At 42.9% G+C, this 27,347-nt stretch overlaps 1 protein-coding gene across 4 annotated transcripts in view; it reads left to right on the top strand.

The window, feature by feature from the left end:
- The window catches only part of CTNND2 (catenin delta 2), a 1,187,740-nt gene that overhangs the window by 443,729 nt on the left and 716,664 nt on the right, over positions 1 to 27,347 (top strand). For all 4 annotated transcript variants that reach the window (XM_090049706.1, XM_090049708.1, XM_090049707.1 and 1 more), the window contains one exon: positions 22,988 to 23,100. In XM_090049706.1, the coding sequence (XP_089905832.1) occupies positions 22,988 to 23,100 (113 nt within the window). The remainder of the gene's footprint in view (positions 1 to 22,987; positions 23,101 to 27,347) is intronic.

The raw sequence follows: 27,347 nt of genomic DNA, 5'->3' as shown, positions 1-27,347 counted from the left end.
GGACTAACAAGCCACCTTGGATCACTACTTGGATAGTGCTAGTCAGGTATATTGGGCAGATTTTATATTTTTGGAACAGAATACTTGCTTGGATTGGAAGTGAATACTGAATAGAGACACATGAAGACACATGATCCTTCCAGCATTCAGTGTTTATTGATCCAAGCAGCTGGACCTCTTTGATGTATTCACAGAGGATGGCACTATATAAGTGTTCTTGGCTAGGGACAGACAGACATTATACACAAACTGGTTTAAGTGATCAGAAACTGGTTTAAACCTGTAACAATACAGACATTCAGTGCACATAACCAGTTTCAAAATGGCTGAAACCAGTTTGAAATGAACCTGGTTGAATGTAGTGTCAACCAGGTTCATCTTGAATTGATGGATGAACCAGTTTTTGTAATGCTCCTGGTTTAACTTAAACCAAAGTCCCCCCAGCATACTGGCATGTTCTCTGGGCAGGGCTCTCTGTTCCAACCCAGCAGGGCTGTCCCTGCCCCTCTGCTCCCCAGGTGAGCAGGGACAGGCAAGGGCAAGGGTCTGGAGGGGTTTAATTGCCCCCTCCCTGTCCCATCAGCAGGGACCTGAGCTGGGTCTGCTGGGTGCTTCCCACTCACTGCTGCAGCAGCTAGCCAGCATGGCCCCTGCGGCAGAGTGGGCAGTGAGGGGGTTATTTCCCCCTCTGCCCCACTGTCCCAGGGGGACTGCACCCTGGTCTGCTTGCCCTGACCGCCACTGCCGAACTCGCTCCCTGCTTGTGGCAAGCGGTGGAATAAGCCCCCTCCGGTGGATGCCAGAGGGAGGAGGCATAATCTCTGTCCCTGCCGCCTGCCTAAGGGGCCCTGCTGGCCAGTGTCTGGCCACGCCCCCTCCCAGCTGCTGCAGTGGCAAGGGGGCAGGGCTCTTGATGGGGGCAGCAGCCCCTGTCATAGTGTTGGGGAGCAATAGCTCCTGTCCACCAGAGGAGCCCTGCTGCAAGGTAGGCAGGGCTGTGGCAGATTCCATGAAGCAGCACCAGGGCTTGGAGGGGACCAGAGCCTTCTCTGCTGCACTGCCAGAAGGTAGAGGGTCCCGGGGAAGGTTTAGAAAAGTTTATTAAAGAGACCATCCTTAATGGACTGGCAGATGCCAACATCCTGAGGGATAGCCACCATGGGTTTGTTGTGGGTAGGTCGGTCTTGAGCAATCTCATTTCCTTCTACGACCAGGTGACCTATCACCTGGACAAGGGAGATGAGATTGATGTCATTTATCTTGACTTCAAAAAAGCCTTCGATCTGGTATCCCATGATCACCTCTTGGCAAGACTGGCCAATTGCGGCCTTGGGTACACCATGATCCACTGGCTGGAAAATTGGCTCCGTGGTCAGACCCAGAGGATAGTAATTGATGGAAGTCACTCATCATGGTGTCCTGTGACCAGTAGGGTCCCCAGGGCTCTGTCCTTGGACCCATATGTTCAACAACTTCATTAATGATGTGGACATTGGAGTCAGGAGCAGACTGGCCAAGTTTGCTGATGACACCAAACTTCGGGGTAAAGCATCCATACCAGAAGACAGGAGGGTGCACAATTGCACATATTGTGTCTCGCCAGAAGACAGGCGGGTTTCACCAGAAGACAGGCGGGTGATCCAGGTTGACCTGGAAAGGCTCAGCAAATGGGCAGATGAGAACCTGATGGTGTTTAACACTGAAAAATGCAAGGTTCTCCACCTTGGGTAGAAAAACCTGCAGCATCCTTATAAGCTCGGCAGTGCTACGCTGGCTAGCGCTATGGAAGAAAGAGACTTGGGGGTCATCATTGACTACAAGATGAACATGAGCCTGCAATGTGATGCTGTGGCTAGCAGAGTGACAAAAACACTGGCTTGCATCCATTGGTGCTTCTCAAGCAAATCCCGGGACATCATTCTCCCCTTGTACTCGGCCTTGGCGAGGCCGCAGCTGGAGTACTGTGTCCAGTTTTGGGCTCCACAATTCAAAAAGGATGTGGAGAAGCTTGAGAGAGTCCAGAGAAGAGCCACGAGTATGATCAGAGGTCAGGAAAACAGACCTTAAGACGACAGGCTGAGAGCCATGGGGCTCTTTAGCCTGGAAAAGTGCAGGCTCAGGGGTGATCTGATGGCCACCTATAAGTTTATCAGGGTGACCACCAGGATCTGGAGGAATGTTTGTTCACCAGAGTGCGCCAAGGGCTGATGAGGTTGAACAGTTATAAATTACTGCAAGACCGTTTCCGGCTGGACATAAGGAAGAATTTCTTTACTGTTCGAGCCCCCAAGGTCTGGAATAGTCTGCTATTGGAAATGGTTCAAGCACCTACATTGAACACCTTCAAGAGCAAATTGGATGCTTATCTTGCTGGGATCCTATGACCCCAGCTGACTTCCTGCCCTCTGAGCTGGGGGCTGAACTTGATCTTCTGAGGTCCCTTCCAGCCCTAATGTCTATGAAATCTGTGAAAACCACCGCAGTCCACAGAAGCTCGAGGAAACCATGACAGTGTCTACTGCCCTCATCACAGTCATTCCCCACTTGCTGCTTCAGTGGCTGGGTGTGGGCAGGGCCCCTTAGGTGCAGGGCAAGGAGTGGAGTTATTCTCTCCCCTGCCTCCAGGGCACCACAGCAGGGTGTGCCTCACCAGGCTGCCACTGCCACTGTTCACTCTGTTCCTGGGGCAAGCGGTGGAATAAGCCCCCTCCGCTGGACAATTTGCCCTGAATTTAGACCTAGACCTGGCTATGACCAAGATGCTATGATATGGATGTATGCTCATATGTTTTAGATTTAAATTGGATACTTATGAAGCCAAGCCAGTCTCCTTGAGAATTTGTACATACCTAAATTGAAATTCAAGAATCCAAAAGTTCTTTAGATTAGTCAAAATTGTTAGGAAATGCTAAATTTCACGACCCCAGGCCGATCTAATTCTGCTAATGTTTGCATGGCTATTCTTAAATCAAAAGAAAACAAAGTGGTTCGGCTTTCTTTGAAGGACTTCCTGTGGAGATGCTGATTTAACTAATGAATCCAGAGGGACGTTAATCCTCTATGACCCACAGGTAGTCAGGTTCAGGGCATTAAAATAAGTTAATTCCCCTGAGCATTGATCTACTGCCTGATCCCACTCAAGAGTTAGAAAGAGTAGCTACACACTATAACACAGGTAGGTTGAGCAATATAAGCTGTATCTATTCCTCTCTATGCAGCACTGGTCAGGCTGCAGTTGGAGTACTGTGTCCAGTTCTGGGCGCCGCACTTCAAGAGTGATATGGCTAACTTTGAGAGGGTCCAGAGGAGAGCCACTTGCATGGTCAGGGGGCAGCAGGCCAAGCCCTACGAAGATAGACTAAAAGGCCTCAATCTATTCAGTCTCCACAAGAGAAGATCAAGATGGGATCTGGTGGCTGTCTATAAACTCACCCGGAGGGACCAGCAGAAAATAGTTGAGACTCTGTTCCTCTGAGCATCACCTGGGATAACAAGGAACATTGGCCACAAATTGATTGAAAACAGGTTCAGGCTTGATATCATGAGGCATTACTTTACAGTTAGGGCTGCCAGGCTCTGGAATGGGCTCCCAAAAGGAGGTGGTGCGCTCTCCTACCTTGGGGGTCTTCAAGAGGAGGTTGGATAGATATCTGTCTGTGATATTATAATCCCAGCACTCATTCTTGCCCAGGGTAGGGGGTTGGACTTGATGATCTGTTCAGGTCCCTTCTGACCCTAGAAACTATGAAACAAAACCCACACAAAATACCCAATGCAATATTCCCATAACACCCAGCCACAACACAATAAAGTACACCCAGTGGGACAAGAACCTGAAATGCATCCTAAACTCAATGTCCCTGGTCACACAATCAATCAATTACACATTACAATGAGCTTCAGTTGCTACACAGTTAACTGCTATGCAACTTCACAGGCAACCCAGAAACCATAGATGGCAGCAAGAACACCCTGAGCCTAGTCAGCAGTCCCTGAGGATTTCTAGCTTTTCCCTGCTTAGGTACTCAGCACCTCAAATAGGGAAAGGGTGATACTTTAGCCAACTGTAGCTTCCCATCAACCAGGTCACAGGAAGGAACCTGCACTCGACAAACTCCCACATGCTGAGAACCCCCATTCAGAACTGTCCAGCCTGAGTGGGAGTGAGGCCAAGCCCAGGCCTCTGCTGGCTGCTCCAGACAGGATTCATAGTCTTTTAATCATACCACCTGTCACTTACCCAATGGTTCAATCATCACCCTTTTCACAATGCCCAATCAAATTCAAACCTAGGCACTACTTAAAAGGACCATTCAATTCAAACCATTTCAGCTCAATACAAGAAACATTATCATAACTACCTTATTGATTAACATATCAACACTGATAAACAGTTGCATTACCATCATACACTGCACATTCCCAGACCTTTAAAGTAGGTTTTGACTTCATCAAGGTTGAGAGTTCAAACCCTTTAGAAACTTCTCACCTCTAGTCATATGGCGCATGCGTGGACATTCACTGTTCAACAGCTTGAGAGGTCACATGTCTTGATTCTAGTCTTTGACAGACATGGTTTAGAGCAGAGATGCTCAACTCCAGAGATGCTCAACAGCCCACAGAGCCGTGGCATCTGGTCTCTGGAGCTCCCCACAGTTTGGGAAATTTGGTGGTGTGGGAGGAGTGGCATTTAATACTACAACCGTCCCCTGATGCTAGATTCCCAAGCCCCACGTGGCCATGTTGTGTCCAGGCCAAACCCACTCCCCTGTGTGCCCAGATTGGGGCCAAGCCAAGTCCTCTTCTGCTTTGGGGTTGAGTTGGGGCTGGGCCAAACCCCCTTGATCCATGAAGCTAAATGTGAGCCAGACTTCCCACTTCCCCACACACCCATGCCCACTCTGTATGGCTGGACTGGGCCAAGCCCCTACAGCTCATGGAGCAAACAGTTTGAGTACCACTGGTCTAGAGTTCAAGTTAGTAATGGAGCTTCCAGCTAGGAAGCTTTCATGTGGTCTGGGGTTACATGGCTTACACTTTGAACAGCTCTACATACGTGTGCTGTGGGAGAGCTCAATCACACATGTTCACTGCAGAATCACAGAAAGCATGTACTTGAGAAATTCCTGACTGGGCTAGCTGTTTGCTTGTTGGGCAGCAGAGAAGTTGGCTCCCACTGATCCCTTCAGCCACCGTAGGATCTGGAGGTGAGACGAAGAAGAGGTGCTTGAAATCTCTCTTATCTACCTCCCATCTAAGCAGCTAGAAGGGAACATGCTCTGCTGAGTGCTGGTGGCCTAAGATCCAGGGTCCTGACTTTGCTATAAGGACCATGATCAACTTTTTTCTTTTTTCTATTCCCTTCCAGTTACCTTGTCTGGGGAGACTTTGGCTAAGTGGTAGTGTTTTCCCCCTCCCTGCTGGAAGGCTTCTTGCCTTTCTTCCTGACTGATCATTTCTGAATAGTTTCCTCTGATGCTGCTATGGTAACAGAGGCTGCAGCAGTAGCATGTGAGCCACTTAATATCTGCCAAGTGCAGCATGCAGGGGCCCGAGTCCCCACTGCACTCCAAATAGGAGGGAAATTCAAAGGTGGAGGAAAGAGAGATCTGAAAAGGAGAAATACTTGAGGAAAGGAAAGGAGCTGGTTGTTAAAAGTAGGGGGAGTTATGTAAAATCAACTGTAGTGCTGCCATGCAGCATAGAGCCTTGGTTTGCAAAAAAAATAATTTTGTTGCATTTAGTGTGTTCAATGCAAATGCTTATTTGGGCTTAAACTGCTTGTAGTATGATGCCACCTTCCGTGAAGTTGCTTTCAATTCCTGATAAGCAAGACAAATTCTATGCTGGTTTTCCTGACACACCGGCTACGGACAGACATTACACACAAACTGGTTTAAGTGATCAGAAACCTGTAACAGAACAGATGTTCAATGCATGTAAACTGGTTTGAAAATGTCTGAAACCGGTTTGAGATAAACCTGGTTGAATAATACTAATTTGGGTAAAGCCAGTTTATGCAATTTCTGTCCCAGAACCCTTCTTGTTTTAAGTTAAATCAGAGTCCCCCAGCATCCAGTCACGCTTTCTGGGCTGGGTGGGACACTCTGCGCCACAGGAGGGCTGGCCCTTCCCCTTTGCTCCCTGGCTCTTGCTCTGGCAGAGACTGCATATACAGTAGTGTTTGTCTGGCATTCTCCCCCTCACCACTCCCTGCTGAAGCAGGGATTCCCCACTTTCCTCAGCCTTACACTTCTCAGCTTTAGCTAGCATACCACATGCTGTCTAGGGTCTGTGCTGTGGCAGATAGGACTGTATCAGCTTAGGGCTTTTTGGAGCTTATCAACAGCTGCATTTCATGTGTTTTAGCAGCAAAAAATGAGGCAAAAATTCAGCAGTATTTGGCCAAATCAGCTTTCTTTGGACATGCAGAGCTTTTGTGGAACACAGTTTGAGAACTTTTGCCAAACTGCAACCTTTATGAGGCCTGGGAATTTTGGAATAGGGAAGGTGTATAATACATCTCTCTAATTTGAGAGCCAACATTGTAAATTCTATCTGGTATAATTAGCTTGGTAATACCATTTAGCATGATTTTTATTCTTAGAAATAGAGGCATGAAGCTGCTGCCTTTAGGATAAATGGAGAAATGTATCTTTGATTTTGGAGGAAGCAGAAGTCAAAACCCAAATACGAGAATCTTATGGATGATAAATCTGTTCCAATATAGAAAATTGCCACATAATGGTTTATGACTTCTGGTTTGTGACAATAAATGTATCTTTTCACTAATGTAGATAATCGTATTAGAAGATCATTATATTTTCATGATGAAAACCTTTTATTTTTGTTCCTAAGAAAAGCTATTCAAATTGAAATCGGGAGAATGAGATCACAATGGTGCTTTTGAAAACTAACACATTTTTATTGCTAATTGCTTTTCTCCTAATCGGGGACAATAGAGATCTGTGGGGAATTTCTTCCATCTGCTGAATTTCTGGGAGGCAGTGGGGAAAGAATGTCTGTGTGTTGTTTTTTTCTTTGCGTTACTCTTTTTATATTTTAATAACAGTTGTAATAAAATTGAGGGAATCATTTAAGAGCATTTATTGGGTTATTAAAGTAAGCTGCTGCTGCTACTGAACCAAATGGCAGAAAACCTGCAAATTTTTATAATATGCAGTTGTGGAACCCAACTTTTAGGCAATGCTCCTTGAAACTCATTTAATCTTAATATTTATGAATAGTGGAGAGTATGTTAATTACATGATAGACCAAAATAATATCTGATAGGGTGCTGGAATATTTTTGTGCATGACCCTTCATCTGTATTCATACACAACAATCCTTTCAAATAGATGGAGTAATAAGATGAACCTAGTCTGTCCAGATATGTTCAATGTGTGTGTGTCAAGTGGAATGTTGTAAATAATTAGAAACACAGGGAAATTGTCAGAGTTACTGGTTCAAAGGGAAAAAAGAATCAGAAAAGGTGCTTGGTGACTTATAGATGGGTGCCTTTGAAAATAAAAATATCAGTGCCACTAGCCGCAGACCTTGAAATTCACCATTGTACATGCTATATTTCTCTTTCTGAGTATACAACCAATAACCTGCACCCAACAAAGGTGTATTTCATGTGGAATGAGAAATGAACTGAACTCTCCATCTCTTAACTGTACTGGTTCTACAGTGGTAACATATATAAGAAATAATAAACATCTGTTTTCTTTATTTAAGACGGCTCTTAAGGCCATGAATGAGCACAGAGCAGAGAACAGATCTATTTAGTAGCAAGGTGCTCTTTTTATGCAGTCATTCTACTCGCCTGTAGTTATGGTGGTTTAGGATTTCTGTTTTAAGTTCATAAGAAGTAAGGTTGCATTAACATAGTTTCTTGTACAGTTGGAAGGAGTGAGATGTATGTCTGTTTCTGTAATGTCTGTTAGGCCCTTGTGTCAGTATAAGGTCTGGGGTCAAATTTGGCTCACGGCCCCATCCAGCAACCTGAGAAAACCTATGCTAATGGAGGTCCTAAAAGAACAACTTCCCTGCTCACAAGCAATTTGGATACTGGCAGTATATAGAAGTCTGTTAAATGGGGAAAAGAAAATAATTTTACCTTATCAAACAACAACTAACCCCAACTATTAAATACACCCAAAACACTAAATAACACCCCAAACAATAGAAGAAAACACCCAAATAACAAACAACCATGACTACAAGGTCTTTGGGCTTTTGGTATCGGTTTTTCTGAGAGCTTTCACACCTGAGAAGCTGCTACTGTACTCAGTAAAAAGAAGAAGAGATTCTTTCGGTTTGATGGGGAAGGTCCTGACCCCCTGTCTTCAGTTTGGGAGTACTGCTACTAGAATAAACCTAGGTGTGTGCTGGGGTAAGCCACTTCATGCTACCTTCTGACTCATCCCCTCTTGCCTCTTTGAGACAGCACCTCTGCTGCTGCTCAGGGGAGCATTGCCTGCCACCATTTGAAGTTACTGCTTTGCTCCTTCATGCTGCTTTGTGCCATCTGGTTCACCACTGCCACTGTCAGCAGAGCTGGGGGTCTGAGATGTGCTGCCTGTTGTTTGGGATCGCTGCTGCAGGTACCCATCTTGGATTGCAGCTCAGGGTCTTACTAGTGAGACTCTTTCTCACCTATGAGGGTTTATGAAGCTCTGCAAGAATGCTCTGAAAAGGAGAACTTAACGCTGGGATCCCCTTGGGCTTTCCAGTCATAGCCCAGAAACCTTTTTCCCTTGGTCCTTCAGGGGACCCTCACCCTTCCTGACTATTTTGAACCTTCCCATCCTGCATACCTAATACAGGTATGCAAATCCACAGTGGAACGGTATATATACAAAAACAGTTACATTTATGTGTTGAGTACTTTGCAATGCTTTTCTCCATTTTCATTATATATTCATTTTATGTGCTTGGCTCTGATGTGTCACTGAATTTGTGTGGCAAAATGCATTGTGGGTAATTTCAAAACCAAGAGGCCATGTGCATGTGTGTTACTGACTAGTTTATTGTGCATTGGAGTCCGAATAAAGGAAAGGGGTTGAATCATAGTTATAACAAAGGGAGGTTTCTTTCTCATGGAAAGGATGTGTGGAAAGTAGAGTTGCATGGGAGGGCAGAAAGGCCAGGGCAAAAGGAGGAGGAAAAGAATTGGAGAGGGAGAGAGAATTCTGGCAGGCCAGGGAAAGGGTGAAAGTGGGGAGGGGCTTTTGGAGGAAAGCTGTAGGAGGACTTGAAGTCATTTTTAGTTGGTCTTTCTATCTCTGTTGGGGCAAGGCACCCTGATGCCTCTGCAGTTGATGTTGCCAACAGGTTGTAACACCCATTGGACTATATCTTGAAGCTGAAGAGAAAAGAACAGGTGAGACCAAATCCATCAGTGTACCAAAAACTGACAAAAAGCTTTTCTTCAAAGGATTAGTGACTTTTTAAATATAATTTTCAGTTTATAGAAATTAAATATTGACATCAACCCATTTTTAGGTTTTTTTAGTTTTCCTTTTAACCACACACGAACCATTTATGGGCATATCAAAAGAGTCCCATTTGCAAAACAAAAATTTCCAGTTTGCATCAGGTTCCCTATTGACAGTGCCATATCTTAGTGTTGTATGCCTCTTAGTGGAGTTCAGGTAAATACCTGTTAACCTGTAGGCTTATACATACCCTAGCACAGCAGGGTAGATTTGTTGAACTGTTTGCCACCATAAGCCCATTCCCTCCCTCTTACCATAATTAGCAAAAACTCTTCCCTATTATGTGTAGAAAACTTGGCCTCTAAACCTGTAGTCTTTTATGGAATGATCTTTTAAAGTGTTTCATTTTTCTGTATGTGCTGCTTGTTATTTTTAACCTTGTTTCAAATAAATGTTTCATTTTTTTTCTTTGTAAACATTCTTATTTCAACTAGGTAAATGGAGCAGGGAATTGAAACCACCACAATGGTGCTTCTGAATTTGCTAAAGTGTCAGTGTTTGTCACTGTGGTCCTGTTTTCCCCCCACCTACTTTGTGACATACCACGCATCTCCATGTTGTTTAGCTTTAATACAGAGTAAAAGTAAAGTGCTCTGATGCACAGCAGTGCTAAGGTGTTAGAAAGCTCACTAATTTGATGTCCTCTCTCTGTCACTGCTCCAAAAGCAGTGGGAGGAAAGGCGTGAAATTGGAAAGCTCTCGGAAGTTCTAGCAGTAGCCTGTCCCTCAAAGCTTTCCACTTTACTGCTCTGACTACTTGAGCAGGTGCCGTGTGGGAGTGAGCGTATTGCTGCAGAGGCAAGCATGGCGAAAGGGAAACTGCCAAACAAATTGGGAAGGTAGGCAGGAGATTAAAAAGTAAGAATAACTGAGAACAAAAAAGATTGAGAATAAAAAATTAGGGAAAAGACACTTAAAGAAAGAAAAAGACCCTATGGTGGGAAGAAGGAAGAAATAGCTTCCCTGGCAGGGGCTGGAGGAGGCAGATGGTAACCAGGTATCAGCTGGTATGAGGGATACATAGTTTCATAGTGCTTAGGGTCAGAAGGGACCTAAACAGATCATCAGGTCTGACCCCCTGCCCCAAGCAGGTATGGGTGCCATAGTAGTATCACCCCAGCCAAATTGTATCACCCCAGCCAAATATCTGACCATAATGTGTACATGTGGGCCACTGTGCAAGGAAAAAGAAGGCTTATGGTCTTGAGTCAAACTCTGCTCTCAGCTGTATCAGAACCTTGCTGGCTATGAATAGAATTTGGTATTGTGTTTGCATTGCTTATTACAGCACCTGGCCAGGATTTCTTGAAAGCAGTTGTTCCCAACCTTTTTTTGCCATGACCCATTGCTGGGAGCGGAGTGTGGTGGTGGTCGTGGCAACATGGGGACAGGGCAGCTCCTGGTACAGGAAAAACAGAACAGGTAGACATGTAGTTGTTTAGAACAGGGCTGTCCTCTTTATTTGTCCCTGTGGGGCAGATGAGTCACCTCTGACAGCAGGGTGGACTACAATTTAATGCTGCCTTGTGGACAGCCCTGGTTTAGAGAGTACCTCTAATAATTGGAGATGGTTCTAAGCCATAAGGTTTTTCCTTCTTCCAAAATTGTTAGCATTCGCTGTTGCAGTTTCAGATAATCTTAAATGTCGCTAAATTCCTGGCCTCAGTGACATTCTGTGAGGGGAAAAAATATGCATTTCTGTAAGTTTTGAATTTGCCACTTTTCAATTAAATGAAATATCCACTTGTTCTTGCAAGGGCATACATGGAGTGCCTAAGATTCACGTGCAAGAAGAAGGGGCCTGGTAGTGGAAGGATGCTGAGACTGTAGGCCAAGTGAATGACACCTAGGAAAATATGGCCACATTTACCCCGCAGTCTGACTTATCATATAACGTACAAAGAGTAAGAATTAAATACTTGAAATACTTGAATGAAAAGGGGAGAACACCAGCATAATTGAAAAGTCAAAAAAAAATATCCAGTAAGGCTGTGCAAGTCAGCAGTGATCCGATCCGGCTGCTTTGGATGGCCATGACCCGATCCAGAGCTCCGGACGGGGTTTCCACCTTGATCTGGCCAAAGCAGCTCCGAAGCTTCAGAGCAGCCTCTGAGATCCGGCCATAGAGTATAATAGGGAATCAGTGAAATATCTATAACTTTGTTTTTTGTCTGATTTGAATTAATCTTGCAGTGATGGTAGTCTCTGCTGAGAGCATGAAACCTGATAAGTTTCAAGAAGATTGTCACAGGAGTTTGGGGGGAACTGTACCCCAAATTCTTGAAAGCCAAACTCATGTCATGGCTGTGTGTTACACCACAGGGAGGTGAAAACTGCAGGGGTGGTAGCTCTTACTGAGGCCACAAAGCGTGCCATGTTTCAAGGAGATTGGTGCAGGGCTTGTCCTCAAGCTGTGGACAAGCAAAACTGGTGCCGTGGGTGACACTGCGTGTGTTCAGGTAGAGTGGGGTGACAGCTACAGGGATGGTGGCCCCTGCTGAGGCCACAACACCTGCCAGCTATCAAGGAGATCGGTGCAGAGGGGTTCTGGGGCCCTGCACCCCTAGCTGCTGACAGGCAGAACTTGTGCCAAGACTGTCTCTGTCTTGGAGCGGTTGATTGTCTGTATTGATTCTTTCCTCTCCTTAGCCTGGTTTTGTAGGTGCTAATTGATTCTGGTTAAGTTATGTAGTAGCTAGGTCCTGTGTATTGAGCTGGTCCCTGAGTCCCTGGTCCCTGAGTGAATCATGATTGATTGATTGATTGGTGACTGGGAATACAATAGCTTAGCAGGCAGGCCTGCAGCAGTGTCTCTTCTCCCCGTCCCAAGATGGACACAGTCGGTCCCACAGTACCCATGGCACGAGTTTTGTTTGTATGCAGGTTGAGGGGCAGTTTCCCCCCAAACCCCTGCACCTACCTCCTTGAAACTTGTCAGGCTTTGTGGCCTCAGTAAGAGCTACCTGCCCTGCAGTTTTGACACCCCTGTGTTGTAACACATAGATGTGACATGAGTTTTGCTTTCAAGAATTTGGGGTGCTGTTTCCCCCAAACCCCTGCACAAATCTTCCTGACACTTGACAGGCTTCATCCTCTGTGCAGAGTCTACCGCCCCTGAAAATGTCATCCAAATCAGACAAAAACCCAAAGTTATAGATATTTTATCGTTTCTCCATTATACCCTATGGCCGGATCTCCAAGGCGGCTCCGAAGTTCTTTGGAAGCTCCGAACCACTTCGGGAAGCCTAACAAGGCCAGCGCTTCAACTTGGATGTGCTGCTTCGGACCCCAAAGCATCCGAAGCTTCTCCGGATCTGAAGCTCTGTCCGAAGCCTTGCACAGGCCTAATATCCAGAAATAAGGCAAACAAAAGGATTAGTATAAGAGAAGCTGCTGACCTTCATCCTTGACCTGTCTACCCATTGTGAAAGGGCCATGGGTACTGCCTCATTGTGCTCATTTGCAATCAATGTGGATGTTATTGCCGATGCTTTCATCTATATATAATTAGTTTAAAAGGGAGCCAGAGGACCCCGTTTCTTTAAGAGGAAGCTACAGTAGGCTGAGTTGGCTCTGGGGGAGCTGGCAGCTAGGAATCAGGGTAACTGCTCATGAGCTAGCTGCCAGCAAACTGGCAGACTGGTAGCCACACAGATAGCTATTCCCAGGAAATAGTGGAAAACAGTAAGCTGTGCCAGGGCAGACCTCTAGGCAGCCCAGAAACAAAGCCACAAGCAGCTGGGGAAAGCAGATTGATAATCAGGCCCAGAATGGAAATCCCTGTGTGGCTGTAGTCATCTGCCCAAAAAGGGCAGGGCTTGAGAGGCACATAAAGCACTTAGTGTCTGAGATCAAATAGTCAGTCTGGTCCCTCAGGAAGCAGGGAGAAGAGCTCTGTAACTAGATGGCTGTAGTCAAGGGACTGCCTGACACCTGAGCTGCCCTGCAAGCTATAAGTAAGAACTATGGCTTGCAGGAAAGTATGGTGCAGTGGGGGGTTATTTTTAGTTGTAGCCAGTGGGCTTGTGTTTTGGTTTAAAATTTAAACCGGTGGACCAAGAGTGCCTATAAAACAGTGATGTGGAGACAGCACGTGAGGGTTTGAACCTGCCAGGGGCAGGGGGCAAGCTATAGTGGTGCCCAAGGGGCACAGGGGTTTTTGGGGCCCCACCAGGACCAGACTCAAAATGCACGCAGGCCAAAGCCAGGAAGGTTAAAGCCTGTGAGAGAAGTGATCTGAAGCCAGGAGGGCTGTGCCAGAGCCCAAGTATGGTGAAACCAGGTCCAGGGGCCCAGAGTTGAAATGTGGTGAAACTGGGTCTTGGGGTCCAGAGATCGAGGGAGACAAAACTGGGGATAGGGGCCCAGTGCCTGAGGGGGGTGAGAAAGGGACTCTGAGGCCTGGTACAGAGGGCTTAGGCTGACAGGCCCAGCTAGAGACAAGGGGGTAGAAGCCAGGAAGACTGAGGCCCCAACAAGGGCTTGAAAGCCTGAGGAGGCCTGATATGGTACTGGGGACAAGGTGCCTTGCTCAGATGAATAACCAATAACATCTGCAAGGCATGTGGCCAAGAGGGACTGAGTAGTACTTGGGAGGCAGTGAGGGGCCTGCTGGCTGAAAGATGGAGAAGGGCTCACTCTGGGACCAGAAGACAGCCTCCTTTTTTACAAACCAACAAATTACATTAAGGCATGGTAGGGAAGAGAGAAGGGTGGGTACCCAGGGAGCTGAAGCAGGGCAGAATCTGTGTGGCCATCAGGGAGAATCACAGCCACCCCGAGGCATTGTTCCTGTTACTGGTAGTCTCTAAGAAATATAGTACCTACCTGGTCTCCTGCCTTGAGACTAACATGACTAACTAACTCTCTGAAATCATCTTGTCATTCTGCTCAGTTTCCATAAATAGGTTGGACTGACATGTCTTATCTTATATGGAAGTTTCTTGCAAAGCTAAACTTTTTCAAATGTGCTGGTTTCTAGCACTGTTCATTGCTTCGCAGAATCTTGGCTTTTGAGTCTGAGAGGATCAGGAGATTTTCCTGCCAAGAGAGCTCTTAAGAAATCACTCCATTCAGAGCTTACAGGGCTGTGACTCATAGCATTATGCATGACATAATTAGGTATGTAAAATAATATGTATTTATAGTGTAACACTAATTAAGAGCACAATTTATCCTGTTTACTAGGTTAACAGAGGACAAAGTCAATTTTGCACACTCCCAGAGTATCTGGACAAGAACTGTGTGCTGCTAAAATCTTTCTATGTAGTATTTGAACTTGAGATCCTTTTTTTTCTTTCGGTAACCATAATTAGGCTTTCCCTATTCATCTCACTAGTGATGCCTATCCTTAATTTAGTACTGTTGTTTTCTGTATCTGCAGATTCAAATGATCACCTATCACTGGTTTAGTTCTTGTAAATGGTATTTTTCATAATCATGAGCTAAAACTTTTTTTATTTTGTTTTTCCTTTTACTTGAATTGAATTTTCCTTTAAATAGAGTAATTACTAGGTTCTGAAGAATGCTGGAAAAACACAAAACCACTCCTGGGTGAACTCGTGTTTTTTTTTTTTTAGAATTGTTCTCACTTTTCCTTGGGGCAGACATTACGCACAAATGGGTTTAAGTGATTATGCCCTCCCCTCTGCCTGACAGAGACACCTCTCAGCATATCACATGCTGGCTATGGTCTGTGCTGTAGCAGACAGGACAAAGGCAGACAGCAGTGTTGGCTTAGGGCTTTTTGGAGCTAATCAACAGGTAGCTGGTAACGAATCTTGGTTCCTTTCTTGGAAAAAGTTGTTTAAAAAGTGCTTGAACTAATGAGAGTAGCTTCTGTTTTATTAATGGCCTGATAAACACTGTGTCATCAACTCCCTGATGGGCTGCTGAGGTGGGGGAGCCCCTTCCTAATCAGAGCATCCTGCTGGGGTCTGACCCCCCAACCCCCTCAGCTCAGCATTGTAGAAGGGAAGGGAGGGCTGCTTTAGCTCCCCCTGGCTTCTCACTTGAGCCACTGCAGGCATGTGCCTGCATTTCTGGAATGAAAAGCGAATGACTATCCATCTTCAAATTGGTTCAATCTTTGCAAGTTAGACTAACCTGCAAAGATTGAATGAATTCAGGGTCAGGCTTTTTGAATGTCTATCCCTAGCCTTGAAGGTTTTTATGGACCCTACTCATAATTCACCAGGTCTTTTACAGAAGACAGTGGAGCATGAACATCCCTGCCATTTAAGCTAACTCCAAGTTAGGAAAGGGTAGAGCAAAGTGAGGCCTGAAGTGGGGATGTGAAACTCCACTGACTTCAGGGACTCCCCTTTTCTTGTGACCTGTTTTTACCTCAACACTTAGATATGGCAATAAAATCAGTGGGCAGCAGCTATAAAGACAGTGGGCAGCAGCTAAAAACAGGAACCAAACCCAGCTCCATAACCAGACTGTTAAAACTAAGCATATCTGTTTATTACCTTTCCTAGAGCACATGGAGGTTTCTATCAGGCTGGACTTTTCTCCTTTTTTTAAATGTTTCCTTAGTTGTTTATTTTTTTAAACTTTTCTTCTTTTAACCTTTTATAGTGACACCTTTAGCACTTCAGAATTTCTCCACCAGCCGCCCTCCCTCCCTGCCTTTTAAACAGTTTTTCTTCATCTTTTCATTATAATCCTGGAGTTACAATGCCATCATCCTTTCCAGGCTGTCTTTGTGATTCCACTTGTTTGCTGCTGTCATGATTTACACATTCTCTGTTCTCACTTTCTGTTGATAAGTGCTTTAAACTGGCATAGCGGTCATTTCAGCAATGCACTGTCTTTGTTCTTACTCTGGCAACCTTTGCCACTGCAGTGTTGTCTCCAGATACTGGAATTTGACATGATTTTGTTCAGTTTCATCTTAACATTGCAGCATGGCCTGCACAGATATACAAAACTGCCATCACTGTGCAGTTGTCTTAACAATTTGAATGTCATTTGCATAAACTTGTGTTACCAATGGTTTTTTATATTTAATTCTGAAACCACAGCATGCCTTAGTAGATTGAGATTAACATGGTCATGAGGTCATGATGATGAACCCATAAGAAATGAACCAGTGAAGAGGATGCTTACAAAGAAAGTACACGTTAAGTTAAATGACTGAGACGGGGTGGTACCTTTTTTCCAGTCCAGTTATTTATATAAACATAAATAATAATTTCTGTAGCTCCAGCATCAGCTTTTTGAAATATCAATATGCACTGCAAAGACTTGTACATTAGTGACTGCTTCCATTGCAGTACAAAAGATTTAACACCTTCCTGCAGTAGGCTAAGTGGCACATCCTCCTGTCACCTCAACTCTTGTTTTGCTTTGTTTCCAAATGTAGTCTTAATGTCCTGTAATACCTGTAGTTGTACATGGGATTACTTCAGTCAGTCTTCTGTTAAATGACTGTCATGTCTGCTTCTGGGCAAGAGTTTGCGTAGGTAATTCTCCCTGGTCCCCACTTTCTCTGAACAGCTGACAGAAGCCATCTTAATGTTGCTCCAGTAAGTGCCAAGAAGTTTAACAAAATACACACAATGTTGAATGATAGAATCATACAAAAATAGAACTGGAAGAGACTTCATCTTGTCCAACCCCCTGCTTGAGGCAAGATCATCTCTGTCTTAAACCATTTGTGCCAACTGTTTGTCTTGCCTGCATTTATTACAAAGACAGGGATTCAACATCTTATCTGGGTAGCTTCTTCCAATGTTTAATCAGCCTCATAGCGAGAGAGTTTTTCTTTCTTATTCTACATCTTTGTCCTTAAAATGTAACTCTTTACTACTCATCCTGTGCCCTGTGAAGACAGAAAATATTTACTCACAAATCCTTTTATAAAAAATCCTTTTTTATATTTGAGGATGGTTATTAGTGCTGTGCAAAACATCACCATTCCACTTCAACTTCTGTTTCGACATTTTGATGGAACAGTGTTTTGTTTCAAGTTTTTTTTTTTTTGTTTCAAAAGCACTGTTCCATTTCATTTTGTTGAAACTGTTTTGCTGTTTTGATGCTGTTTTGACGTATTGCCCATAGGCTATTCTGCACCCAGCACCAGGAAGATCGGTGCTGCCGCTGGCCCCAGCTGCCTCTGGTACGGGGCCCTGGGCAAATTAGCTCATGTCACCCAGGGATAGGAACAGGGGCTTGCAAGAGCTGATTTCCCCGGGATCAGAATTGGGGTGGGGGTGGGTCCCCGCATGAGTTGATTTGCCCCGGGCCCTGTACCCGTCTCAGGTCAGCTCTGGTGTGGATGACAGGAAGCTGGTGTTGCTGGCTGGGGCCAGCAGCAGCACTGATCTTCCCAGTGCTGGGTGCAGGCTGTGCCCAGTGCCAGTCCCAGGCAGCATCACCAGCCTCCTGTCATCTGGCAGGCAGATCGGGGGCCCTTACCTCCGGGAAGAGTCCAGCACAGCCCTAATTGTTATCATATCCTCTCTCATTCTCTTAGGTTTAGGAATCTCAAATCTTACAACTTTTCATGTATTCAGGAAGAAACAGTTAATCTGTCACTGAAGTATAGCAACCTTTAAGGTTAAACACAGTACCTGTATAATAGTGAAGAACTAATTTTTATTATCTTGGGTCAGTGGTGATACATACACAGTTATTTCTGCCACAGAATGATGTCCTGTGAATTGTGATGCAACAGGTCTACTATTTGGTATTCATTTCTATGCCTGTCTTAAGTGGATTGACAAATACTTAAAATGGATTCTGTCAAATGTCAGCAACCATCTCAAATGCACTCCCTCTCCCCTCTCCCATTCCTTCCCTCTCTTTCAATGAAGGACTTTGTGCTCTGTGATTCCTACTAAATAAGACAGGGATAGAAAATCAAGCTGAACTGGAGAGATGGACACTGCTTCACTGTTTTTGGATGCAAATGTTGTTTGTAGTTTGACGAATGTGTGCCATTTGTCTTCTGTTAAGGGATTAATGTGATAGGTAGATGGCACAGGACTAGCTGAGTCACCCTTGCTTCCTCCTTCCCTCAAATGGTCTGTGTTGCTATTTGTTCTCTTTTGATAAGGGCAGGAGGCAACTCTTTTGCTAGAGCCCATCTCTTGTAAGCCAGCCAAAGGAAACTAGTGGTGGGGGGTCTTTTCCAAAAGGGCCCAGTGAGCTGTATTTCCACACCTGGTTTGTTGGGGGAAGCTCAGGGCTGGCCTTAAGGACAAGAGTCAATGCTTGAAATTCATTGTGTCCCTGTATAGGGCATAGGGCCAGTAACAAAGCAGAGGGGTTTTTTTTAACGCTGCTAGCTGAGGGCTCTTCAGTTTTAGAAATTCAGTTTCATTGACAGTCATGATAGAGCTCTTCAGATCTTGAACACAAAGCCCATTTAATCAGGATTTTAATTAGTTGGTTTATTAATAGTTACCATGACAGACAATGGAGAGATGGGAAACTGAATAATTGAGCAGTGTTTTCACTGAGTCAAGTATAAGAGTGACTCAATATTTGATTGTTCTTTTTTTGTTTTTATATTATGTGTAATGGGAATGGATTATCCTGGCTATAAATGCAGTACACTATTAAATAAGTCATCACACTACACAGAGCTCTTGTTGTGCGATAGGACTGAATTTGTTTGGAACTAGTCCGTGTGTGTGTGTGTGTGCGCGCGCGTGCGTGCGTGGTGGGGAAGAGAGACAGAAATACTGTATATGCACAGGAATACACAGATGTACTGGTGATATGTTGCTAACATTTTAACAAGAGATTCCCAAAAATATTTTCTGCTTTAGCCTCTGGCAAACCCAGCATACCAGGAAAACGGTGTTTGCAGAAAGGAAATGAAGGGATCTCTTCCCAGCTTTAAAAAAACAAACAAACAAAATAAACCTAAACCAAAAACAAATTAGAAATGATAACCAAGGCAGAAAGGGAGGGCAGTGCTGTTTGGGAGACTTGTTGAAAATTTATGTTGCTCTTTGGGAATTTCTATGCTTTAAAACATGCACACCCCTCTGCCTGTATATGTGTCTGAGTACCAACACTTTCTTTGCCATATATTATCTTCTAGGCTAAGTACAGACAGTCAAAAAGCCTGAGGCTGAATTGATATAGTCTTTGCAGTTTAGTCTAAGCAGCAAAGATTGAATGAATAAGCAAATGAACAGACATTCACTTTTGATTCAAGAAATGCAGCCACATGCTTGCAGTGGCTCAAACCAGAAGTGGGGGGAGGTGCTAGAGCACGGCTCTCTGACATGTAGCCAGCGTGGGCTGCGTGTTTGCTTTCTCTTCATTCTGTCCCCAAGGTCTCTGGGATTTGTAGTCCACAATCACAGTAGCAGAACTCTGCAACATTCCTCATCACTTCCTCTTCCTGCTTCCCGGTGCCTCTGGGATCTGTAGTCCACAGTCGCAGCCAGCAGTAAATTAAGCAGGGCAGGGCAGCTTTGTACTCAGGGAAAGGGAAGTTTAAGCTTCCTGGACCCAAACCCTAGCTGGGGTTTGTCTGGGAAGGCCAGTAAGCTGGCTAGTGAGTCAGCCCTTGGAGCAGAAGGGTGGGGCCAGCCCTACTCTCTGGAGCAGACAGCCCAGTCCATGGCTACAAAATGCTGAACCTCTGATTTAACTTGAACCAGGAAGGGGTCTGGGACAGCAGTTTCATAAACTGGCTTAAACTACATCAGTTAAGTCTGATATTACATTCAACCAGGTTTATCTTAAACCAATTATAGCCACTCTTCAACTGGTTTATGTGCACTAAACTTCTGTTCTGTTACAGGTGTAAACCAGTTTCTGATCACTTAAACCGGTTTATGTGTAACTTCTGTCTCTAGCCCTACAAATTCCTTGGGTTAGTCTGAATTTTGAAAAAAATATAAAAAGTCCTCAGATCTGTTAGTGTCAATAATTTGGATTATTAGGGAGCATTGGATCTGCAGCTGGAACAAGGTTTTAACCTGTGTCCCAGCAAAAGCTGCTGACCACAAGGCAAAATGGTGTATTAAAATAACCTTACAGATGCTTAGGCAAGTAATTTTAACCATATAATAGGATTGTTGTGATATATATCTTTTATATATAAGATTTTGTTTATGTTAGGTAAACATTTTAATTGTGTTAACCATTTTTTCTGGAAAAAAGTAGCAATTAGGTCTGTGTGCTGTGAACCAGCTACAGTAAGGAACAAGATATAAGATACAGGGGCCCAAAAAAGGTGGAAGATGGTAGAACTTGGAACAGAAACTGAGATGAACATATGCAAAAGGCTGGATGGTGAACGGTAAAGAAAGAGTTCGCTAATTGACCAAAACTGCTTGTTGACCAACAGAAAAGAGTTCATGGCCTTAGATATGTGCTCATAACAAAAAGGCATGTAAATGAATGAAATGCATCAGCGTGTCCGTGGAGTACCCCCTCTATCCTCATGTTTCCAGCCTGCCACAATTTGGATCTTAAAGAAATAAACATAGGGAGGAAGGGATTGTTACCCGAGGAAGTACCCGTAGGAAGCACCACGCTGAACCTGGTTTTCTCCTTTAAGATTTTATTCAGTGGTTTGCAGGTTTAACAGGAAATTCTCCTTTAAGGGAGGAGGTGAATCACAGTCCAAAGGGTTAATTCTGAATCCCAGCTGGGTCACTCTGTTCTCAGCAGAGGACCTCTGGCCCCATACTTATAGCAGTAAGTGCGGTAGTGTGCCTACTTGCTTGTGTAGGCACTGAAGAATCAAGGTACACAAGGTCTCTTCAACCTCTGCCCAGCGAAGGGGGTCTCCGGGCTTCTCTGTCTTTCCTGAGTCCTAGCCCACTTTCCCCCCCCCCGTAATTGAAAGAAAGTAAAAAAAAAAAAAAAAAGAAAAAAAAAGAAAGAAAGAGAAAAAAAGAAAGGTTTCCTTTTGTTCCATTCCGGCCGCTAATTGACCAATTAGCGGCTCTCCGCTTATCTTCTTTTGTAGTGTAGCTTCAGCATGCAGGCTATGTGGCTCTCCCATGGTCAGGGCTTGCTTGCTCAGCCCTCGGTATCCCTTTTCCCTCGGAGTCCTGGAGTCACCCGGACTCTTCAGCGGTCTGTGTGGGGGTAATTCCTCCCGCTGCCCGTCTGACTGAACGTCGTCCCCGATCCTGAATGCCGGCTGCTGCTCCAGCCCGTGGCACGGCCCCACTTCTCCCTGCACTCACCACTGCTCTGGTAGAGTCAAGGTAAGATAAGGCAAAGTCTGGGTTCTGCGATCCCTCTGATCCTGCGCCGGGGTTTCTCTTCCCAGATCCTTCTCTCAGGGATGGGGGGGATCTCTCTCTCTCTCTCGCAGCAGCAGCAGCTGCTCCTGCTCCTGCTCCTCCTCCTCCTCCTCCTCCTCTCCCTCTCTCTCACTCTTTGGGGTGCCCGAAGGCACCTTTCCTCCTCTTCCTCTCCTTTTTATCCTCTGGGGTTTAGCCACCATTGGCTCCTTAGGGCCAGGGACCCTCTCATGGTGTAATTATATCCAGCCGCCCCTCTTTTTCTTAATAACAGGGTCTCAATGAGAACCCTGTTACAAAATGCATAGGCGATTCCATGTTAATGATGCAAACAGTAAACAGGTGGAGCTTGAGATGGGAAGAGAAATGGGTGGAACAAGAGGAGAGATGAAGGTGGAGTGAATGTTAATGAACTTGAACCAAAGTGTATAAATGTGGGGAAAATCTATTGTTCAAGGCTGCTCCCCATGTTCATAGACTAGGTGTCTGTGAGGGAGCTCACCTAAAGCTGTCTCCATTCTGAATAAAGCTGTTGTGAGCAATGTGTGCTGGTGTTTGCTCTCTGTCTGCTCTGGCTAATGAGTACCAGGATCCATGAGCAATTGGACCATTGTCTAGTCGCTGGATGCTGCATGGAGTCGGGGTCTAACTAGATTCTCATGTTATAGCCTACAGGCACCCCCTGCTTAGCACTCTTAATGCTTGGTTTTTCAGGAACCAATTAAGTGAAATGAGATCAAGTGAAACTGAAAATATCTGACAACCCAAGATGGCAACCACAATTATTTTTAATGACCCAAGAAGGTGACCACGAACGTTATAACAAAACTTGCTGCACGTTAAGTGAAATCGGTATCAATTTCAAATGAGTATTATAGCGAAATAGAACTAAGTGAAAAAACGGTAAATGGAGGTTGCCTGTACTTGTATCAACTTTAGTAAAAACATCTGAGAACATTGTTTAAAGAAACAGATGAATAAAAATTTGACAAGAAGCTAAATCCATTTAGCTCATTAGAAAATTCCAGCTTAAATAAACTACATTTGCAAGGCACTTGACCAGAATTCTGAGTGAATCTGCAGGTGTTACCACATAAATTTGAACTGGCAGCCTGTTAGAGAGAAAGTGGTGGGGGGGACCCTTTTCCCAGAAGCTGTCATCATAGCAGTCTTTCACCAACTATATAACATCATGTGCAGAAATTCTCCCTCTTTGCAGAGATCACAGAGAGAATGTCTGTGTTTGTGTTTCAGGAACTGCAGTTTGAGAGACTGACTCGAGAACTTGAGGCTGAACGCCAGATCGTTGCCAGCCAACTGGAGAGATGTAAGCTCGGATCAGAGACCGGAAGCATGAGCAGCATTAGGTACTGTGTTAATGGCTTGTTTCTCTGTCCTTGTAATGAATGGCCATTGATAATGAATTGCATTGATCATCTTTATGTGACAAATTACACACCAGGGACTGTGAACATTTAGTTGACTGTTGAAAATATGTATTAAGTGACCTGATTTTTTTTACTTTTATCTGGTCTGACAAGATGGTGACTCTGCAGTAAATTGTTAGCAAAACTGTTCAGCAACAAAACTTATAGGAGCTTTGAAACAACTCACTATAATCTTCTGAAGCAATTTTAATAAAATTTTTCTTTGAAATTTAAAAAAATGGGGTAAAGCTCTTCTGAAGTCAGTGGTGCCAGGACTTCACAATTGGGCTCCAGTGGCAGTCTGGCAATGGAGAGTTGCCATGTTTGTGACAGTGACTAAATGTGGACAGTGCTTCAGACCGTGACATAAAGGTTGAAAATACACCTGCATTCCTGAACAAGACATTTTACATACAACAGCACACACAGAATTTTAAGTGCACAGTTTTCCCCATTCTTCAAATTCATCTTAAAATCTCACAGTATTACTTTTATTGCAATCAATTTTAATATCTTTTTAAAATGTCATTGAAATGAAAATTTAATGATACAAATATAAATTTGTTTATAACCATGGTTTCGTTGTACCTTATTAAGTGGCATACTGAAAATAGGTAGTTTTGCACATGTTAATTAGGCTTGACAAATTTTTTTTTATCAGTCTTAAAGGAAGAAGAAAGTGGAATGTTTACTGCAAACATTTCGGCATATAAGTAATCCCAATAAAGTTAGTAGGGCTACTTGATAAGGCTTTTGGCTGAGGAAGGTAAGGAATATGCTTTTTCAGATCTCGTAGCAAGCAAAGGCAAATTTGGGTTCAGTAGAATAAGTTATCTGAAGAAATCAACAAAACTTTTCCTTCGCTCTCTAAACATTTCAGCATATTATTTTGTTAAAAAATTATATGGGTACAAAATACAGATCGAAACCAAGGATATAATGTCAATCAGATTGAATTTTGTTTACATTTACCAAAAAAGGTACAGAAATATAATTACTGTATGAATAACTGTTTATCAGTTCAAGCAATTCAAATGGTTTCTGAATCAAGCAAGCAGTTGAAAAAAACAGGAAAACCTCTCAAACTAATAATGAATAGAATACTAAGGGGTAAAGTTATAAGTTCAGTAAAAATAGGGACAAAGAATCTTTCCCCAGTTCAGGTGAATCAAGATCTGCCATTCTATTAAAAAGTATATAGCACCCCCCCCCTTATTAATAAATATTCTGAAATTTATTCCACTCTCAGTTTTTTTCTATAGTTTCAGGTATCTCATTTATATTTTAAATAAGTCTCTTGAAGATTAATGCCCTGTTCTAAATCTAAAACGTCTAAACAATTTAATGAAACCCACATATTCAGAATGAATGATCTGAAAAGTTTAAAAGTTTAAGTAAATTCTCTAAATTGTGTTTAAAGATTTACATTATTTTTTAAGCATTCCAACCAAGCAGGGTATGCAAAAAAAGATCTATTTCATGATTAATAGAATTGTTTATCAGCAAAGAGTCATGCTTCTTGGATTGTCAATAGTACCAAGGTCATTTAAAAGTCTCTTAAAAGAGTCTGTTTAATCTTTTAAGGACTTCAGGAATGTAATTATTGATTTGTTTGGGCAAAATGCTAATAGCTGCAGTTACTCAAGAAGTTTAATCTCAAATACTTGCAACACTTGTTGTCTTCCCCAGATACATTTCACTTCTTAAAATGTAGAATTTCTGCATTTTCAAGCAAATGCTTCCAAAACAAAATATTTGAAATTGTCCAAAACAAGAAACTAAAAGGTTAACATCAGATTTCTCAGAACCCACCATTTAAAATGAGGACAAAACCTGAGATCTGTGGCATTGTATCTTGGTTTTTCTTTGGTTGTTTAGTAAAAAAAACAAAAATAAAAAACATATATTTCATTTTCTAATCTTTAGCTTTTAAACAACCCCAAATTATTATTCAAATTATTTAGCTTTTAAACAGCCCCAAATTATTGAAATCTCTACAGTTATGAAATGATATAAAGTTATTCCATTCTTCCATATTTCAAATTCAACATTTTAATTTGCGCAGTCCACAGTATTAAAAAATCAAAATCCTGGTTTGGAAAATTGTTCTATTTAATTAAATATAGTGTAAATCTTGTATATCAGAGAAGGATAACTTTATAGTCTGTCAAAAGGATCCGTTTCCAGACACTGGACTTCTTTTAAAAAAATCCCCAAAAAGCAAAAACTATGTTTGTACGCACTACTCCTGTGAAGCTTATTTTTACGTTTGTTTTTCCAAAACCTCCTTTTTTTTCCTTTTCTTTTCTTTTTTTTCTTGGCGTGCTAGTCAGGCTATGCTTTTTACATTATACTAATTCTTTCTGAATAATGTGATTACACTAATCTAGTTGTATTTGTTACCTCTTTGTTTTGTTCATCTAGACTCTCAGAACAGAATTATAAAGAAACAGGCTCTGTATGTAATAGCCTTAAAAACTGACACCAGTCACTAGTTAATAGATTTTTTCCTTGAATTGGAGGAGAAGATATTAGAGTTACTGAAATCCCTCAAGGGTTTCCTCTCCAGTAGATTCACTGTTAATCCTATAACTTCTCTTGCAGTAATGATGCTCAGCGCAGTTAGCAGGTTTTTCAAAACAAAATAATGAGAATTAATTTAAAAGCGTCTCCAAGCTTCAGCAGCCAGATCATTCAATGTACGTTCTTGGTCCTGGTGAATAAATGATCACTTCTATAAGTAGGATGACAGACTGATTATAGATTCTAGTTCCTATACGATGAATGTTGCTTTATGAATGTCTGCAATTAAAGCTGTATAAGCACACATTACTGTTTAAGATGTTTTCTTTGTTTTATTATTTTAAACAATATCTGTAGGGTAGTCATACTTTTGGCATTGGTTGATGAAAGAAAGCTCAGAAGATGAGGGCAGTTTCAAGGATCTGGTTAAATCCTAAACTACATTAACAGCCTTCACTGAGTGAACATTTTTGGAAAGAAACAGGAGAGATTTTCTGGTTATAAATTATTTATCTTGTTTGTTTAGTTAATGTGGTAACAGGGCTCTTTTGAATCTGCAAAGGTTTGATATTTCACCAGTGGGGATATCTTTATTTATTTACATACTAATTTATTTATTGCATCTCTCTGATTACATTAGGATAAAACCTCTTTTTAGCCTGAGGGAATACTAGAGACCCAAGTTAATCCCTCTGAGTAGTGTATGGTTTTTTTGCACTGCTGTCCCTCAGCATGAAAGGGAGATGCATAGCTTCTGCCAGGGTTTGGTGCCCATCTTTGAGTCTGGAGCCATGTCTTTGTGATATTGATGTTCATGCTGCTGGAAAATGTAGAGAAGAGGCAGATCAAGAGAAGGAATAGGCAGATGGGGGATGATAGGAAAGGCATGAAATGTAGTTTATTCCTCTTCAACCAAACAAGGGATACCCTGAAATCTGTAGATGGAAATCTGTATGGCAGCACTTACTGCTGTTTTATGCCAGGGAAAAGAAGGCATGAGCTAGCTCCATGTTGTGCTTTTTGTGCCATATCAGTACCATTTTACTATACAGCATTTTCAAAGTGTACTAAAGAGATAACTGTAGGATCATAATGGGTAAAATAATGCAGTTCCCTGGTGGATGAATTATGAGACCTCTAGTGGAACAGAATGGAATCTTTAGAGAACAGTGGATGCATCATGCATTTCTAAAATAGTGTGTTGATCAAGCTGTGTTAGAAATGATCAGATGCATCCAAAGGCATATTTTAGCTAGTATAGATAGAGCAAAAAAAATCTTTGCTGTGGACCTCTTCCATGAGACTATAACTCCTCTTTCTGAAACAGTTTTATCCATGAGTGGAAGTTCATTAGCAATTAATATTGCAAATTAAATGGCTTATTTAAAACTGTAGTATGTATTCTCCAAACATAAAAGGCTTATCTTTACAGTTTGTGCCTTACAGAGAAATAAAATAAAACATAATTTTTGTTCATAGTGATATTCCTGTGACTTCAAGGTTAAAGAACGCTTTTGCAGCTCTTTTTTTAAATTACATGCATTTACTTTAATTTATGTAATAAATACTTTTACAGAATAAATAATGTATGTGCTCTTTCAGAGAAGTGAGTACCCAGATTGCTACAATGATATCACCATTGTTTGGTGGCTTCTTACTCTATT

The sequence above is a fragment of the Crocodylus siamensis genome, chromosome 5 (genome assembly GCF_052110815.1).
Source record: "Crocodylus siamensis isolate JL-2025a chromosome 5, ASM5211081v1, whole genome shotgun sequence".
NCBI lineage: Eukaryota > Metazoa > Chordata > Crocodylia > Crocodylidae > Crocodylus > Crocodylus siamensis.
This window is presented reverse-complemented; position numbering and strand designations above follow the sequence as displayed.